The 18,144-nt window shown below is 47.7% G+C and overlaps 1 protein-coding gene across 1 annotated transcript; it reads right to left on the bottom strand.

Annotated features, from left to right (window-relative positions):
* Positions 1-1,312: 1,312 nt before the first annotated feature.
* Positions 1,313-17,173, bottom strand: A3galt2 (alpha 1,3-galactosyltransferase 2). Its single transcript, XM_070008838.1, has 5 exons — positions 17,109-17,173; positions 5,088-5,168; positions 4,852-4,941; positions 4,477-4,614; positions 1,313-2,111 (listed from the first exon to the last, which is right to left on the bottom strand). Exons 1-5 carry the CDS (start codon positions 17,129-17,131, stop codon positions 1,424-1,426), a joined length of 1,020 nt encoding a protein of 339 aa, XP_069864939.1. The 5' UTR covers positions 17,132-17,173; the 3' UTR covers positions 1,313-1,423.
* Between the last annotated feature and the right edge of the window lie 971 nt (positions 17,174-18,144).

An 18,144-nucleotide genomic window follows, 5' to 3' on the forward strand; every position in this document is an offset into this window, starting at 1 on the left:
GATGGCCTTGTGGCCTCTGTCCCTTCCTTAGGCCTCTGTGCTCCATAGGAAGGGACTATTCCCAAGAGGCTTCCCCACCCGGTTCAACCCTGCAGCTTCCTGGGACCTCTCTCCCTTCTTGGAAAGATATCCGTAGGTAGCACATGGCTGCCCAAAGCCCAGGAAACATCTACCTGTGCCATTCATTCCCGTCAATCTACAAACCATTGTTCTTTGGAGAATCCCATGTACATATGAACTTGCAAGAAAAGGGTCAAACAGAGGGGGGGGGTATATTTCTAGAACATCCTGGCACTCCTGAAAGAAGCTGGCTGTCACCAGCCCCGGTGAGGAACTCCATCTCACACAGCTTAGAAGAAGAGTGGATTTACATTCAGATCATATTAGCTTGTGGTCAGCTCTGCAGTGGCCCAGGGGTTATTAGAGTTGGAGAATATTGCAAAGTAAAGAGGAAGAGAAACTCAAAAACCTGAGCTTGGCATGGGTGGTTCACACCTACAATTCTAGCTGAAGCTGACATCTGAGAATCATGGTTTAATGTCATCTAGGGCAGAAAAGTTCATAAAACCTATTTTTTTTTAACATTTTCATTTTTGGTCGTGGGGCATGAACTCAGGGCCTGGGTGCTGTCCCTGAGCTTTTCTGCTCAAGGATAGCATTCTACTTCCCTCACTCTGAGCCACAGCACCACTTCTGGTTTTCTGGTAGTGAATTGGAGGTAGGAGTCTCAAGGGGACTCTCCTGCCTGGGCTGGCTTTGGACCATGGTCCTCAGATCTCAGTCTCTTGAGTAGCTAGGATTACAGGTGTGAGCCACCCATGTCCGGCTTCCATGAAACTCTTATCTCCAATTAACCACCCAAAAGCTAGAAGTGAAGCTGCGGATCAAGTGGTCGAGCGCTAGCCTTGAGCAAAAAAAGTTAAAGGACAGTGCCCAGGTCCTGAGTTCAAGCCCCAGTATTGACCAGCTGTGTTCTTCCCTTGGTGGCTCACATTCAGAGGGGTTAGTGCTGGCTCTCTAGCTACTGGTATCTATCGCTAGGACTTCATTACATCCCTGGGTCAGGTCCGTGATGGTCCTCCTTCTTAATGCCTCAGTATCCCTGTATTTAAAAAAGAAGTGGGGTGGGGGTTAAAACATCCCTCCTACTGAATTCCATAAAGTCAGAGGTGAAATGTCCATGGACTGCCTGGCCTAGGCCCTGCTACGGTGGCCTGTACTCACAATTGAAAGTGTGGAAGGGCACATGGGAGGGATCCAGCGCCCCTCCAACCCCCCCCCCTCACGTCTCCCCCCCCCCCACTTTGTCTCTGCCAACCAAAGCACCACGTGGTTTCTGAAAGGGAATTCAAGTGGCTTCAGGGTGTCTTCCTCCTGTCATCCCCCTCCACAGGCCCTAGCGGCCGGGGCCAGGGCCTGCGCGCTAGTCCCGCACAACCTTGTACTCCTTGGGAGCCCAGAGGAGGCGCGGGTGGCGGATCTCAGACCGCCATCCGATGGCGGGGGCCCAGCAGAACTCGGGCGACAGCACCTTGGCGGGTTTGTGCAGCCAGAAGAACTTGTTGAGGTGGCTCTCGTCGTGCCAGCGCGCCTCCAGGCCGCGCGCGCGGTCGCGCAGCTGGCTCCGCGCGCAGTGCGCCGTCAGCCCGCGCAGCGCCGCCACGCTGCCCCCGAACACGGCCGCGTGGTAGTAGAAGTCGCCCTGCTCCGACGATAGTGCCGCCTCCGACCGCGTGTCGCGCTCGTAGGGCAGGAACCAGCGCGGCCAGCGGTAGTGCCAGGCGTGCAGCTGCGCCACCAGGTCGGCCAGTGTCTCGGGCCCGAAGGCGCTGCTGAAGTGCTGGTCCACATCCATGCAGAACACGAAGTGCGCCTCGCGGCCCAGGCGCCCGCCCAGAGCCTTGTGCAGCGTGCGCATGCGCGCCATGGACACGTCCTGCCAGCGCGGCTCCCGCGTCACGTGTTCCACACGCAGCCAACGGTCTGTGCCCAGTGTCACGTGGGGCACGGCTTCCGGTCGCTCAGTAAACACGTAGTACACCACGCGCTGGCCCACCATGAAGTGCTGCTCGGCTGATTCCAGGAAGCGCGCCAGGTACTTCTCCAAGTACCTATGGGATGGGGAGGTGTATGTGTGGGGTCACCACAGTCATCCTGGGCTGGCCACCTTGCTCCTGCCTGTCCACCCCCCCCCACACTCTTACCATGTCCATCGTGGGGGGTGGGGGAGGCGTCCCAGTCCTGCCCACACCAATTCTGGCAACTTCAGACCCATTCCGGCAACTTCAGACCCATTCCTGGAATTTCTCAACCTTGGGGGTGGCCTCCCCTTAATGGGAAGGCCCCAAGTTGTTTGCTCTGAAGGGGTGGAGGTGCTGCTCTGTTCCTTCGTTGACTGGTTTTCTCCTGACTAGTACCAAGGAAGTGAGGATGGGTTGACCTCAGGGCACTGGCAGCATCTACTTTTAATCTTTTAAGCAGTTGTATAAAGTTGTATCCATAAACAAAGCAGTTCCTGAATACAGTGCATCTCAATCAGTGTAGGCCCCTTTAACATTATCACCCATTCCTCCCACCCTACCACTTCCCTCACTTGGGTCTACTTCTTTTGCACTCTTTGTATCAAAGGGTTCAGCTCTTGATGCTGCCATGATGGGAGGAAGCCCAAGCAGCTTCATAGAGAGCCCACATGAAGGGCGGGGTCCTACTTGTCTTCAGCTGCTAGTATCCCAGCAGAGAATCAAACATTTGGTAGCAGTGAAGAACTTTGCCCCAAGTGAGCCCCTGTCTGAATCCTCTGCTCATAAATCACGAGCTACAAGAATAATCTGTTGTCTTAAGTCACTGACTGTGGAGTACTTGTAATACTGTACAGGTAGTATCCCTAGATAACTTGAGATACTAGAGTTTAAAGTAATAGTAATACTACCAAATATATTTTTAAGTATTTATCAAGTGGAAGACACTTCTGAGTCAATGAGCATTATTCTTTTCAAGAGTTCAAGGTGAGGGGGTTGGCTCTAGTGGTAGAGTGCTTGCTTAGTATGCATGAGTTCCTGAGTTCCCTCTCTGATACCACAATAAATAAAATACTCCTAGTAACTTGTATAAGTGTACACAATTGGTACATGGTAGAACAGGGATATGAGCCTAGCTTGACACTGGAACCTGAACTTTCACTTGCACTGGTTTTATCCTTGGTAGAAATGTTTTGGAAACTGGAATCAGACATCTTGGAAGTCTCAAAAGCCCAGGAACTAGGACTTTGGGACCCTAGAATTTCAGTTTCTTCATACCCTGGCCCTAGGATTAGTGTGCCAGGGCACTCTGCTCAGCCTCCTTAATGGAGAGGCCCAAGGAGAGGCCAAGGTCCTAAATGGTACAGCAGTTCTCCTCACTTGCTCCATGGGTCACCCCTAGGTCCTGTTTACCATCTTGTCTCAGTGGCCACACAGGCTTTCTCCCCCTTCTAGAGTGTAGTAGACAGAGTCAGAGGAGGATCCCAGATCAGCTAGCTGTCTGGAGTACCTGGTAACAGAATTCTTAACTTTTATTTAGGCTGTCAGTTCCTGGAAGAGTAACTCACATCTTCCACAGTAGCCTGCCCCAGCACCACAAATGTTCCCCTTATTTCCCTGGACTTGACCTCTCTTGTGTCTCATGGGCCTGAGGGCTTAGTTGCCACCCTCAGTGAGGAAGCATCTATTTTTTTAAAATCATTTCTGAAAGGTGTACACTGGTCTTAGACCCCCTCCCATCTACAATGGGAAGTCAGTACCTTTTCCATCTATCATGGTTCACCCACCACACTTGCAGGGGTCTGTCCGCTACCTGGGCCCCTGTTCTTTCCCTGACCTCTACCTGCAGTGATTCTACCCCCACACTCTCCTCGCTCACCTGCTTCTGTGACTACTCCCGACTTGTTTGTCATCTGCATTCCAGTTCCAGACTACACTGTGAGGCCCCAGTGTGAGTCCCTGGTTCTTCCACCTCTGATTCCTGCACTCCCCCAAAGTCTGATTCTCCAAGCCCTCTTATCTGGTGACCTTGCCACTCCTCAGTCACCCCTCTGTCACCCCTCTTCTCTACTCCTCTCCTCCATCAGGCTGTGATTCTGCAATTGAGCCACTGACCTCCATCTTACCATGCTCCCTCTGTTGCTCTCCTTTCTTCTCACCACTCACCTGAAAGACTCCATCATTTCCTCACCACAAACCCAGTGTCTCCATGTAGACCAGCTCTAGCTCTAGACAGGGTCCTTCTAGGACACAGTTCTGAGCTCCTGGCCATGTGAGGTGGGTGGGTTCTGTGTGTTGCTTTCCAGGGAGGAGACGAGGGGAGAAGATCTCTGGGTATAGCTCCTAGTTGTACTTTAGAACCCCCTTGCAGAGGAGCCAGGCTCAAGACATCCTTATACACATGCACCCCCACCCTACTCCCTATCTGGACAGCACTGCTTCCCTTGCCAGGCCTTACCTGCCTACAGCAAAGACAGTCAGCCCAATGGTGAGATTCTGCCTTCTAGCCTCTTGCTGGGCTACATCTGGGTCAAAGGTTCCATCCCAAATAATGGGAGCGCCCCAGGAGGTACAGGTCAGGACTTCAGGCCGAGCCCTGGACAGGGCAGGAATGGGAAGCACAATTGCATTCACCCACCTGCTTGATATATGCACAGTCACCTCCCCGGGCTGGGCCCTTAAAAGCCTCTAGGTCAAAACCCACCCAGACAGGATTGTGATCAATGGGGCCTCTTGGGTTGGCAAGTGGAGCACTTAGGTGGGGATAAGAGGAAGGCAGGGCCTGGGCATAGGTAGGTTTGTGGCCATTCTGAGAGGGATGGTAGCTCCTTACCAGGGACGCAGGACACCTGTGAAGTTGTCTTTCAGCAGGGGCATTATGGCTGAAGAGCAGACACCCATGGGGATGAAGGTTTCCAGATACCTGTGGGGCAGGAGAGCAGAAAGGGGCATGTCACCTGCTCAGGAGCAGAAGCCCACAGGGATCCTTGCCCATGGTGAGCCAACCTCCACCCTCTATCCCTGGGCCCTGGTGGTCCCACTTCAGGTGCTGGAGGAAAAGGGTTATACCTGACCACAGGCAACCCATACAGGAACAGGCCTATGAGGCCTGCAGGTAACATCAGCCGCCAGAAGAGTCTCTTCCTTGCCCTGGGGGAAAAGGGCATCAACAACTCATTTATATACTTGCATATACAGGGGAAATCACTGATTTTTAATGCTTCCTTTTATTGATTGATGTTTGAGTATGGACTTGTCAACAGGCAAAGGGATGTGTCAAGAGTCCTTCCTGGTCCTCTGCATGGAGGTGGCCAGGGTTACGTTTCTTCCACATCCTTCCAAAGGAGGTCTGGGTATAGGCAAATGCACCCAAATTCAGTAGGCAACACTCACTCTTCCTCTATTTCCCTACAGATAGCACAGTGGACATTTTGTTTTGTACCTTGTAGGTTTACTCATTTTTGAGGTAATATATTCCATCTGAGCTGAAAAGCTTTTTTTTGTTAGTGCTAGACTACAAAATGCTGGGACTCACAAATACTAAGTAAGCTCTCTATCACTGAGCTATATAGATCTCAAGCCTCATCTCATTACTTAGAGAACCTCCCACCTGGGTTGGGTATGGTAGTTCATGCCTATAACCCCAGCAGCTACTTGAGAGGTGGAGGTATGATGATTGAGTCCCAAGGACCGGCTGGGGAAAGCTTGATTTTATCTGAAAATCAAACTACAAGCAAAAAGATTGCAGTATGACTCAAGTGGTAGAGTGTGTGCCTGCTGAGCTTTAATCTCTAGCAACACAGGGTGAAGAAGAGGAGGAGGAGGAGGAAGGGGTGGAGGAGAAGGTGAAGGAGGAGGAGGGGAGGAAGAAGAGGGAAGAAGGAAGAGGAAGAAAGAAGGAAGGAGGAGAAGGTAAGGGAGGAGGAGGAAGGAGAAGAGGAAGAAAGGGAAGAGAGAGAAGAAAAAGGAAGGAGGATAAGAAGGAGAAGGAAGAAGGAAAAAGGAAGAAAAAACTACACTTGGATATGATAAATTATACAGGACTCTAGACATTCACAGAGACCAGAGGAGAATATTCTTAGGAAAGGATCACAAAGGCTCAATAGCTATGTGCATATGATCATATAAAATGATATTTATTGAATGAACTCCAAAAAATGGAAACGGGGGTTTTTTATATATTGCTTTTTGGAGGGTTTTTTTTTTTTGCGGGGGGCAGGGGTTCCTCCTTTGTCACTGTTTTTGATTTCTGTACTTTTGACTTGTATATAAGTTTATCTGGTTTGGGGAGAGTTAAGAGGGAGCACAGAAATGGTGGGACAAAGGGTGAACAAAAGCAGCAGTGATACTCACTAGACACTATGTTGAAAATGAACTATACAACTGTGGAGGAGGGAGGTCAGGAAAAAGAAAAAGAAGAGGGTGAGGAGGAGGAGGAAGGATAAAGAAGAAATAAGAAGATGAATCTCAGCTAGGTGCCGGTAGCTCACATCTGTAATCCTAGCTACTCAGGAAGCTGAAATCTGAGAATCAGGGTTCAAAGCCAGCCTGGGCAGGAAAGTCCGTGAGACTCCTAACTCCCAATTAACATCCAAAAAACTAGAAGTGGCACTGTGGCTCAAGTGGTAGAGCACTTGCCTTGAGCTGAAGAGCTGAGGGACAGTGCCCAGGCCTAGAGTTCAAGCCCCATGACTGACAAAAAGAGAGAGAAAAGAAGTGAATCTCCCATCTTTTTGCCCAGTCACCTCATATGCCTTGGGTTGAAGAGCCTATTCTACCTGACCAGGGTTGTGAGGAGCCCTGATTCACCCTTTCCTTGGGCTAGCAGTTTTGCAGGCATGGCATGAGCAGGCTTGGATGATAGGAATATTATTTGGGGTTGGGGCACTTAGTCTGGGTGGGGATAAGACTGATATTGGTCAGGAGCACAGGAATTTATGGCTTGGTGGCTAGAAGTAAAGGGAGCTGTCTAGGACGTAGAGCTGAGTTCCTGGACTGACTATGGTCAAAGATCACATCTTTTCCAACCCAGTCCAGCCTGGATTGAACTTCCTTCCCCACAGCTCAGTCCTGGCTAGAGGAGGTGGTTACTGGAATTTGTCCATTAGTTGCTCTTCCAGGAAGGAATCAAATCCTGAAAATTTTCTGGAGACCCAAGGTAAGGAGCACAAACACTGAGACCTGGTCCCCAGGTTTGAATACCAGCTCCACCACTTACTAGTTCTCTGCACTTGGGCAAGGTCTGCTGCATGCCAGTCTCCTCCCCTGTAAGGTGGCCTTGTTTGTAACCCACCATCTTACCAAATCCCATCTGCAGAGGGCTGCCCTAGACTCGGGTAAACGTAACTAAGCAAGACGTTGAACACTATAATCTTCCAGACTGCATCGCCAGGTCTCTGAAGAAGGCATCAGACTCCTACCTTAGCCTTTCTTTATTGTCACTCAACTACTGTGCACCATACATGTCTAGGACAATCTCTGAGGACCACCTTGGAGACTGGTGTGAACATGTGTTGGGAGCTGACAGTATAGTTTAAAGGTCATCTTGACCCTGGTGCTCACTTGAAGGACTGGCTTACTTAAAAAACACGAGGTGCCCAGGATTTCTTTGCTATGTCTGCAGAGTTTGTTTTACTTTCTACCAGTTGATCTTGTCTTGTTTTTACTGCACTCTGTTTTTACTAAAATTTTCCTTGTTTTTCTGGACTATTGTAACCTTATGTTACCTCTTGACTTCTAATAGTATATATTAGGGAAAGTTAAAAATAAACGGTGCTAAAAAATAAATAAAATAAACGGTGCTGCAGTCTTGAGCTGCAGACCTCCCGACCCCATCCTTTGTCTTATGTCTTTATTTTTCTGCATCCTCGCCCCCTAATTCAGGATTCCCTTTTGTTGCAGGCAGGCTCCGGCAAGTGGCGCTTGAACAGGGACCTGAAAACCTGGGATCAAAGCAGAGGACCCCGCTAAGGTAAGAGGATATCCAAAAAATAGAGAGCGGGAGAGAGTATAGTCGGGAGTAAGAAATTACGGGGCAAGGTAACAGCTGCACGCTATATGTGCAGGCTCTCAAGGGTATGCTTCACGCTCAAGGAGTGAAAGCTAGACAGAGTCAGTTAGAATGTTTCTTCTACTTTGTTGAGGAAGTATATCCCTGGTTCCCGGAGGAAGGAACCATTAGTTTAAAAACTTAGCAAAAAAAAAAAAACAGGAAAAAAGGATTCAGGGACACCATTATGCAAATGGCCTGTAAGTTAAAACATTGCTGCTTTGTAATTGTCTGGTATCTGTGTAGCCTGCAGGTTCTGTATTGGGGTTGGCAAGAGTCTTGGCGGACGTGCTATAAGACAGCCAACTGGGCCGGTGGGAGACGTTCCCCGGATCCCCATCAAGGTAAACTGTCCACTAGTGCAGACATTTGGGCCCGTCTGTAGTCCGGCACTTTTCTGTCTGACAGTCTACACTGCGCATGCTGTAAATGCGTTTTGTCTCAATGTTTGTGTGTATGTATTCTGGAATTCTTGGAATGTTTCTCCTCTCAGATTCATCCTGATTCGAGAGCCCAGAGTAGACTGGCCTAACACCCCCTCAATATCTGGTTCTCTCTAGCTCCTCCTTTTTTACTTACATTTTAAACTGACCCCCCCTTTCTACCCTTCACTGCCACCTCCTCCACCCTCTCTGGATCCAAAAGTGTGGGGGGGGAGAGGTAAGGGGTAAGAAACCTGGAGCATCTAACAATAACTTAAAAGGGCCAGCAGGGAGAACTCACAGCCGGATAAAACTGCTACTGACCACCTGCAAGTGACACCAACAAGATCTTAGCCTCGGGCCTTGGCCCAGGGGTTCTGAGCATGGGGGAAAAGCTGTCAATCTGAAGGGACGGCCAATAGGGACTTCTTTCCCTTGCCCCAAGATGACTGGAAGTTCTCCTCCACCTTAGAAGGCCCCTGGGTCAACATTTGCAGGAATCTAAAAGAAAAATCCTCCGAAGGTGAGTAGAGGGAATTCAAATCCCCTGGTAAGTGGATTTGAGTCCCACTTGTGAATGGTGGTGAGATGTTGCCTCATTCATTGAGACCTGATTTTGTCTTTGTGGCCACTTGTTTGTCTTGTTTACTTCGGTGTGTTTTCTGTTATGTTTTCTGAGGTAGGGATAAACTGGGGGCCCATTAGCCCCCAACTCAGCCTTTGGTTGTTGTCTTGTCTAGTTCTGTTTTAGAATTGGTACCAGTTTTAAATGTACGTACAACTGATTTTGATTTTTGTGCGCTTTAAGATCTGTGTGTGTTTTGTATGTGTTTGTGAACATGTTTAAGATAAGAATTATCAGCACGCTGTAACAATTGGGTGAGTTTAAGTTTAAAATTCAAAAGGTTATGAGGTTTGGACATTACCAAAAATTTTAAAGAATTTTCACGTTGTTTTAAATGACCTTTTAAGGATTCTTTAACTTAAAAAATTAAAAAATCTGGTATTTTAAAATGCATAAGGCTGTTTACACTGTAATCAAGTTATCTGGCTTAACAAAAATACATTGGCTGTTTGGAATTTAGTTCCCTTGGCTAAAATTTGGGGATAAATATTAGAAGTTTAAATATAAAAGTTTAACACTGTCAAAGACATTACCTGTTCTGTCTGTCTAAAACTGTGTATTTTCATTCAAAAACCAAGAAATAAGAAAAGGAAAAAACTTAAAAGCCAAAAAAAGATCTATCTTTAGAGGTAAGGGGTAAACAGGCAAAAGTGCAGTTCAGCTGGTCATACATGGTGGGACGGGCCATGGGAGGAGTCCATGCATGGTAAAAGAGGACAAGCTGGCACAAACGCAGTTCATCTAACTCTAAAGAGTGAGATTAGGTGTGTGCCCATTCCACAGGAGGGACCAAGTGGCCCATCTTTGTTCTGTCCTTTTTCTCTACAAATAAATACTAGAAACATGATGGTAAAAATTAGTGATGTGATGATCTGATTAGTATTGCTAAAACTGGCCCTTGGACTTAAAAAGAGGGTTAAAAAAAGTTTTTGTATAATGTGACTTGCTTTCAATGATGTTCTACAATTAGGATATGTTTTTAAAAGTCATAAAAGTGTTAAGTTTAGCTTCTTGGTACAGTGATGATGATTGTAATTCTTACGTTAAGGAAAAATTGTCATTTCAGTTTAAAAGTTTTAATGTATATCTGTTTTAAAACAAGCAGCCAAGAGACAATGGGTGGCACTTGACCTCAAGATTTTAAGGGATTTCTTTTTAAATGTAACTAAAAACTAAAATATAAAATAATAAAAGATTTATAGGAGGCTTAAAAAATTAGGAATGGATTTCTGGATATAAAGATTAAAAGTAAAATTGTTCATAACATTTGCCTCAAAGTGGAAAAATTAGGATTACCAAATTAATTGGGAAAAATTAGGATTACCAAATTAATTGCTTAATTGCTATTCCAGTTTGCTCTTAGAGGTTTTTTAAGTTTCCAGCAAGCCAGGAGCAAAGCACAGAGGATTCTTATAAATTTGTCAGATGTAACTTTGGCTCTTAATAAGTTTCAGGTAAGAGCACGCTTAAAAGCTACTTCTATGTTGACCACCTTGTTGCTTTTATTGGAGTAAAGTGGCCTTTTATAAGACTCATTGATCTACAAACTGGTTCAAAGCCAGCCCGGGCCAAAAAAAAAGGTCTCTGTGAGACTGTCACCTCTACTCAGCCAGCAGAGTGCTAAAAGAGCTAGCAGAGTTGCTTTGGGACTCAAAGTGACAGAGTGCTAGCCTTGAGCTGTAAAGCTGAGGGACAGCACTCTGGCCCCGCGTTCAAGTCCAGCGACCAGCTAAGGGAAATGCCAATGAGGCATTTATCCCAGAGTAGAGAAGACATTCCTGGGACAAGAGCAATGGAGGAGCATCCAGAGGCAGTAAGCCACTGCTTGGATGGCAGAAATGTTAGATCCTAGAGTCATTTGTGCGTGGCCCTTCAAAAATTGGTCAGAGCCAGGAGGTCATGGGAAGATAGTTTGTAAGCATGCCTAATGTCCATGACTATCTACCTTGTAGGGACAGAAACTAGTTAGTAATCTGTGATAGTACTAAAAAGCTAAAGTTACAAAATGTGGGGGATGGTTTAAATCCCAACCCCTGTATGTGCCAAAAGCCCTAATTGGCAGTAACTTCTGAGCTAACTCCAGCTACATAAAATTTATCTGCTCAAGAAAAAAGGTTTGTAAACCTGAGAGTGTTTCTATTAACATCTGTCTAAAGGCCTATACAGGGCTGGGAAGGTAGCTCAGCGGTAGAGTGCATGCCTTGCAAGCATGAGGCCCTGGGTTCGATTCCTCAGCACCACATAAACAGAAAAAGCCGGAAGTGGCGCTGTGGCTCCAGTGGTAGAGCGCTAGCCTTGAGCTAAAGAGCTGAGGGACAGTGCCCAGGCCCAGAGTTAATGCCCATGACCAGCAAAAAAATAAATAAATAAATAAAGGTGACTTAGACATTGTTAGGGTCACTAGAGGTCATATTCCTAAAGATGCTTTTACAAACCAGAGTGCTAAACAAGCTACACTGCTGTAGCCGGAGAAAAAGTCTGTGCATTTGTCAAAAGTTAAAATATTGTTCTTAATGACATCTAACCCTGGTAACCTCTTTGTAAAATAGACTAAAGTTATAGGTTCCTGGCTAGGTAGGATCAACACCCCTGAGTCAGCTTGAAGAAGTTACAGAAGATGAATCTTCACCCATCATCCTCTGTTTAGAACAAAGGACCAGAGTCATTAAAAAAAAATGTGGCAGAAGAAAAAGGCATGAAAATAGTACAGGCCTGAGCCCTCTATATCTGCCTAGAAAATCAGCCTTATTAAAAGAACTATCTAGTTAAAAAGGTTGTTATCTTGGTAATTTGTCCTGGGCTATTGTCTAAATAGTCTTAAAAACTAGTGGGGCCACCGCCTGCCAAGCCTATGTATTACTTGTATCCTTAACCAGTCTGTGTAGAAATTTATAGCCCAGCACAAGGTATAGCAGTCCCTTGGAGCCACTGAGAGACCCTGCTGCTGCTGCTGCTGTGGCACTAACACAAAATGTACAAACTGCCCATTATCTTAATCAGCTTGCTCACAATACTACACAGCCCTACCTCTGCACTCTAAAGTGGCAAAAACTGCTAAAAAACTATTTAAGCAATTTCAACGCTATATCCCTTCCCTGACTTATGTTAAAGGATTGCTAATGTCATTGCTTGGGAATGCTTTTGCTGATGGTTTTTCTATGCCTTCCTTATATTATACATGTACTGCAAAACTCTCTTATGAGTTTAGCCAGCCAGCTACATAAGATCAAGCTCCATATAAATAAATTCCCCCCGAAAGGAACTGTAGCCAGAGACGGGTAAGAGGGGGTGCCAGTCTGACCAACCTAAGACAGGGCCTTCAGCTTTGCTCTGAAGAAGTTCCCGATGACGGGTAAGGCAGACAAGGTAATCCACCCAACCTAAGACAGGCGGGTTCGCTTCTTTAAACAAAGATGGGGGAGATGTTGGGAGCTGACAGTAAAGTTTAAAGGTCATCTTGACCCCGGTGCTCACTTGAAGGCAAGTACAAGAAACTGGCTTACTTAAAAAACACCAGGTGTGCCGGGTGCTGGTGGCTCACGCCTATAATCCTAGCTACTCAGGAGGCTGAGATCTGAGGATCACGTTTCAAAGCCAGCCCAGGCAGGAGAGACCATGAGACTCCTATCTCCAATAAACCACCAGAAAACCGGAAGTGGCGCTGTAGCTCAAGTGGTAGAGCGCTCGCCTTGAGCTGAAGAGCTGAGGGACAGCGCCCAGGCCCAGAGTTCAAGCCCCCACAGCCGACAAAAAAAAAAAAAAAAAAAACACCAGGTGCCCGGGATTGCTTTGCTATGTCTACAGAGTTTGTTTTACTTTCTACCAGTTGACCTTGTCTTGTTTTTACTGCACTCTGTTTTTACTGTATATCTCCTACTCCTCCCCCCTCCCAACACTCCCAGCACTTATTCAGTTGACCAAGCCAGAGCGTGCATGCAGCCAGGCCCCTCTTTCCTGCACCCACCACATGGTCAGTCCCCAGATTGTGTTGGTTTGGCTTCCTTGCCTCTGCCCTTCCTGTTCTTCCTGCAGCGGCCTCCATGGTGACCCAGGCTTGCTCATCTCTCTCCTGGACTCCAGGAACTCCCCCGACTCAGCCTGCAGAGCCATCTCACAAAAACATGGCAGCCTCCTTTAACAGTGTCTGCATTGCACCAACAGGTAAATCCTCAAGGGAGGAGCTCGTTTAGTAGGCAAAAGTATGGAAAAATCCTCACCCATTGTCACCCGTAACCAAAGACATCCAAATTAGAACAAGGTAGCAGGTTTTGCTTATAAAATGAGTATTTTATTTTGGTTGGTTGTAGGGTTTGAACTCGGGGCCTGGGCATTGTCCCAGAGCTTTTGTGCTCAAGGCTACTAGCATTCCATCACTTTGAGCCACAGCTCTACTTCCAGTCTTCTGGTAGTTAGAGTTTCATGGACTTTCCTGCCTGGACACTGGTGGTTCACACCTGTAATCCTAGCTGCTTAGGAGTCTGAGATCTGAGGATCCTGGTTCGAAGCTAGGCTGTGCAGAAAAGTGCCTGTGAGACTCTTATCTCCAGTTAACCACTCAAAAATAAGAAGTGGTGCTGTGACTCAAGTGGTAGAATGCTGGCCTTGAGCACAAAGAGGCTCAAGGACAGTGCCGTGGCCCTGAGTTCAAGCCTCACAACTGACCAAAAAACAAAAAGAGGCTCACAGACTTTCCTGCCCAGGCTGGCTTTGAATCACAATCCTCTGATCTCAGCCTCCTGAGTAGCTAGTATTACAAGCATGAGCCACCAGTGCCTAGAGAGCCCTACTCTTAAAAAGAGGTATAAGGGTTGGGAATGTGGCTTAGTGGTAGAGTGCTTGCCTATCATGCATGAAGTACTGGGTTCAATTCCTCAGTACTGCATACACAGAAAAAGCTGGAAGTGCTGCTTAAGTGATAGAGTGCCAGCCTTGAGCAAAAGAAGCTCAGGGACAGTCAGGTGTTGGTGCCTCACGCCTATAATCCTAGCTACTCAGGAGGCTGAGATCTAAGGATCGAGGTTCAAAGCCAGCCCAAGCAGGAAAATCTGTGAGACTCTTATCTCAAATTAACCACCAGAAAACTGGAAGTGGCACTATGGCTCAAGTAGTAGAGCACTTGCCTTGAGCTGAAGAGCTGAGGGACAGTGCCCAGGCCCAAAGTTCAAGCCCCATGACCAACAACAAAAAAAAGAAACAGCAGCTCAGGGACAGTGTCAGGCCCAGAGTTCAAGCCCCAGGACTGGCAAAAAAGAAAAAAGTATAAACTATAAGCCCTCTATCATCTACCTGACTTATGAAGTAGTAACTCCTCTGTACAACACCTTAATAATAATTAAAAAAAAATAAGCATGAAGTCAGGTCCAGAGAGACAAAAGATACATGTTTTCCCCTATATGTGGAAACTAGAGATAACTTATAAACTTATAATATGTTGGGTGGTATGCAAGTGTATATAATAAACATATTCACTGAAATATGGTAGATTCAAGAGAGAACTCAAATAGTGTAATTCCTTAGAAAGGCAAAATCAAAGTTCAGTAAAATAAGATACCAGGAAATGGACACTTGAAAGGGGTAGGATGGGGTCAAGAGGAAAGGGATAGACAAGAGGAGAAGGGAGGGAGAATGTAATCAAGAACCCAATATATATCCCATGAAATTGGTATGAAGGTGCAGCTGCAGTCCTGCTGGAGCAGAGGTAGAGCACAGGTGGGGAATACTGAGAGCCCAGGCTGCAGGGACCAACAAGACCAGGGCACAGGATATGCACTCCAGGCCTGGGGGCCTCAGATTTTATCTTAAGGATCAGTGGAGTCATTTTTATTTACTAAAGAAAACAAAACACTATTCGAAAGCCATCAGACTGGACAACAGAGCCTGCACTTGGTGGCCAGGAGGGTGGAAGATGAGTTCAAGGTCAGAGTACCAGCAGCAGGCATTACTGGGAATGTGAAAAGGGGTCCTGCGTAAACACTTAACTAACTGAAGAGTCTTTGCGACAGGTTTACCTGCCAGTGACTTCAAACACCTCTCCGTGGCTGCTTTCTCCCTTATTTCAAGGAAACACCCTTCTGGTGTCATCCTGTGATTTTCCTCCTTACAGCCCAGGTGCTGGACACCTCCCCCCCCCCCAGACACACTCATACCATATATACCACACATACACATATCCAATACACACAACACACACCAGACACACACATGCACACGACACACATACATACCACACACACAAACCACATGCACCCCACACACCACACACCACATATATGCACATGTACACCACACACCACACACATATGCCTGCCAGCCATGCAAAACATACACATACCACACATACCACACACCACATACATACCATACACACCATACACACAACCATACCCATGTGCTACACATGTACATCCCACACACATTCACACACTATGCAAACACACAGCATTTCCCACTTCCATGGCCAATCCTTTACATTCACATCTACCCTCCCCCCACCATGCTTTCTGTGACACCCCTGCCTTCCTGGCAAATTCCTTGTCGTCTCCCCCCCCCCCCATCATTCACCCTCCTCCCACTATGAAGTTTCCTAAGCTTCCTGCAATTTAGTGTCTCTCCATCTTTCTCCAGGCTATTTCTATCACCTGCGAGTCATTCCTTAATTCTCAACTCCCAGCCCCCCACTCCCACCCAGTATGCTCCTTTGTTACTTCAACAAACTTTCCCTCTAGCTCTTGCCAAACTACAAGCTGTTCCTTTCCAGGAGTTTATTAGTTTGTAGTCTTGGCGCCAAATCCCAGAGCCTGCCCCCTCATTGGGGGTATCAATCATCCATTCAGAAGTGAATGAAGCCACGGATGGATGCTTTGTCTTCACTTTCTTTCCCAAACCAGTACACCTTTGCTGAGCAAGTCTGTACTTATTAACAGTGGACATGGTGCAAACACTCGGCTACAATCTTGATAAAATCTGACCTTACTGCAGGTGGTGGAGGCTAGGGTTCTTACCTTGGGAACCGAGAGGGGGGGCTCAAAAAGGTTGAAGTACTTGCTGTGGGTTACACAGCTGGTCGGTGGTGGGGCTGACTGTGGAGTGAGACCTCAAGGGTGGCATTGGGGCTCCACAGGACCAGGCCTAGTCCAAACCACAGCTGCTCTCCCAAGGACCCGTGGCCCCTCCAGGTGGCCTCGTGTTTTCAACCCCAGCGCACTCCAACCCCCTTGTAGCTGTGCTGTTCTGGCTCCCAGACTCCTGGGTGGGTCCTGGCGGTGGTACCAGAAGCTGGCAAGACTGCCATGCTACAGGGATAGGGAAAGGCCTCTCGGTGCCCTTAGCAGCTGTCCCCACCATCTTAGCTAGTCCCTCCCCCATCAAGCAGGTGTGGCTAGTGTAGCTTTATCGCATGCATATCTCAGGCTTACCTCCTGGAGGCACAGGCTGTAGCCGAGAAGAACTGACCCAGAGTATACAGGTGAAATCAGCTGGCTGGGCTAGGAGGGGGGCTGGGGTGGGGCAGGACCCACCAGCAACTCTTGTTTCTCACCCCACCCTGACCCTGTCTGGAGTGATTATCCACAGAGGGGCCTGCCTAACCCACTCTACATTCCTTGGTCAGATATCTGCCATAGGACCTGTTTGTCCCCAGCTCCATCTGAAGGTGGATACTCAAGCCCCTCCCAACCCCTGCTGCGCCTCTCCATTTTCAGATGGGCTAGGAGGCACTCGCTTCCTGACCTGGACAGTCCGTCCCAGTAGGGACAGGGAGCTGTTAGTGGTGAGCACCTCTGGTGGCTGCTGTCTGCCTATGTGAAGGACGGAAGGAGAGGAGCTCCGAGGCAATTCAACCCCCTCACAGCCTCCTGGGACAGCACCCTGCCCTGACCATGTAGCCCATGTGTATCTTCTTGGAACCTCCTTCTCCCAGGCAGGATTTGTGACTCAGCTGATCCCTCTGGATCCCTTTCTACCTCCACCTCCCACCTGGTGGGGTCCCCTCTTACCTGAGTCTCTCCTTGATAGCCATAGGGAGAAGCCAGCTAGACACTCCGTCTTGAACTTCCCCAACTCAGAGCCAGGGAGGAAATGACCTGCTCTTGGGCACAGCTGCTGGGACAAGTGGCTCCTCCCAGACCCTCAGCCGCAGGAACCACACCCACAGATACAATCTGGGATGGTTCACCCTGGGAGAGACCTGCTCAGTGGTGGTGCTAAACAGAAGAAATTAGTTCCTATAAAAAGCCACAGGGGGCTGATCTCCTAGAAAAGAGTGGATTTCACAAGGCCAGTCCAGGTTGTTAGGAACTGAACTATTTGTACTGATTTCTTTCCTTCCCTATGATCCAGGAGCTCCTGCAGTGTCCAGTTCCTGAGTGGGCAGGGGCGCAGCAGGCTGCTCTGGTCCCAGAGAGGCATAGTTTTATGACAGCTCCCTTTAAAGCCAATGGCACTGGGCCCAATGACCTTGGGCAATTCACTTCTGTGGGTGCCCTTTACCTGATCAGTAAAGTGGAATATATGCACCTATCACCCAGGGGGGTGTCAGATAAGGTCAGGACTGGTGTTTTTTTTTTTTGGGGGGGGGGGTCCAGTTGTGGGGCCTGAACTCTGGGCCTGAGCGCTGACCCTCAGCTCAAGGCTAGTGCTCTACCACTTGAGCCACAGCGCCACTTCCGGCTTTTTTCCTTTTGCTTATGTGGTGCTGAGGAATTGAACCCAGGTCCTCATGCATGCAAGGCAAGCGCTCTACCACTGAGCCACCTTCCCAGACCCTGGTGGTGTTTTTAAAAGTTGTGTCCCATTAGAGGTCCAAGAGCCCGGTAACCAAGACTATAAAGTAGGAAGAGTGAGAATCGAAAGTCAGAATAATTCTCACATGCTGTTGATAAACACATGAAGTTTAGGTGTTTTGTAGATACATATGCCTATAATTTGAGTGTGTATACACATATTCCAATGAACACCTTTCAAACCTATAGCAGGCTGGAGCCTTGTCTGAGTGAAGAACTGCAATACCCATCTGACCACATACCTCATATT

Source organism: Dipodomys merriami, unplaced genomic scaffold, assembly GCF_024711535.1.
Source record: "Dipodomys merriami isolate MVZ:Mamm:240054 unplaced genomic scaffold, mDipMer1.0.p SCAF_71, whole genome shotgun sequence".
Classification (NCBI taxonomy): domain Eukaryota; kingdom Metazoa; phylum Chordata; class Mammalia; order Rodentia; family Heteromyidae; genus Dipodomys; species Dipodomys merriami.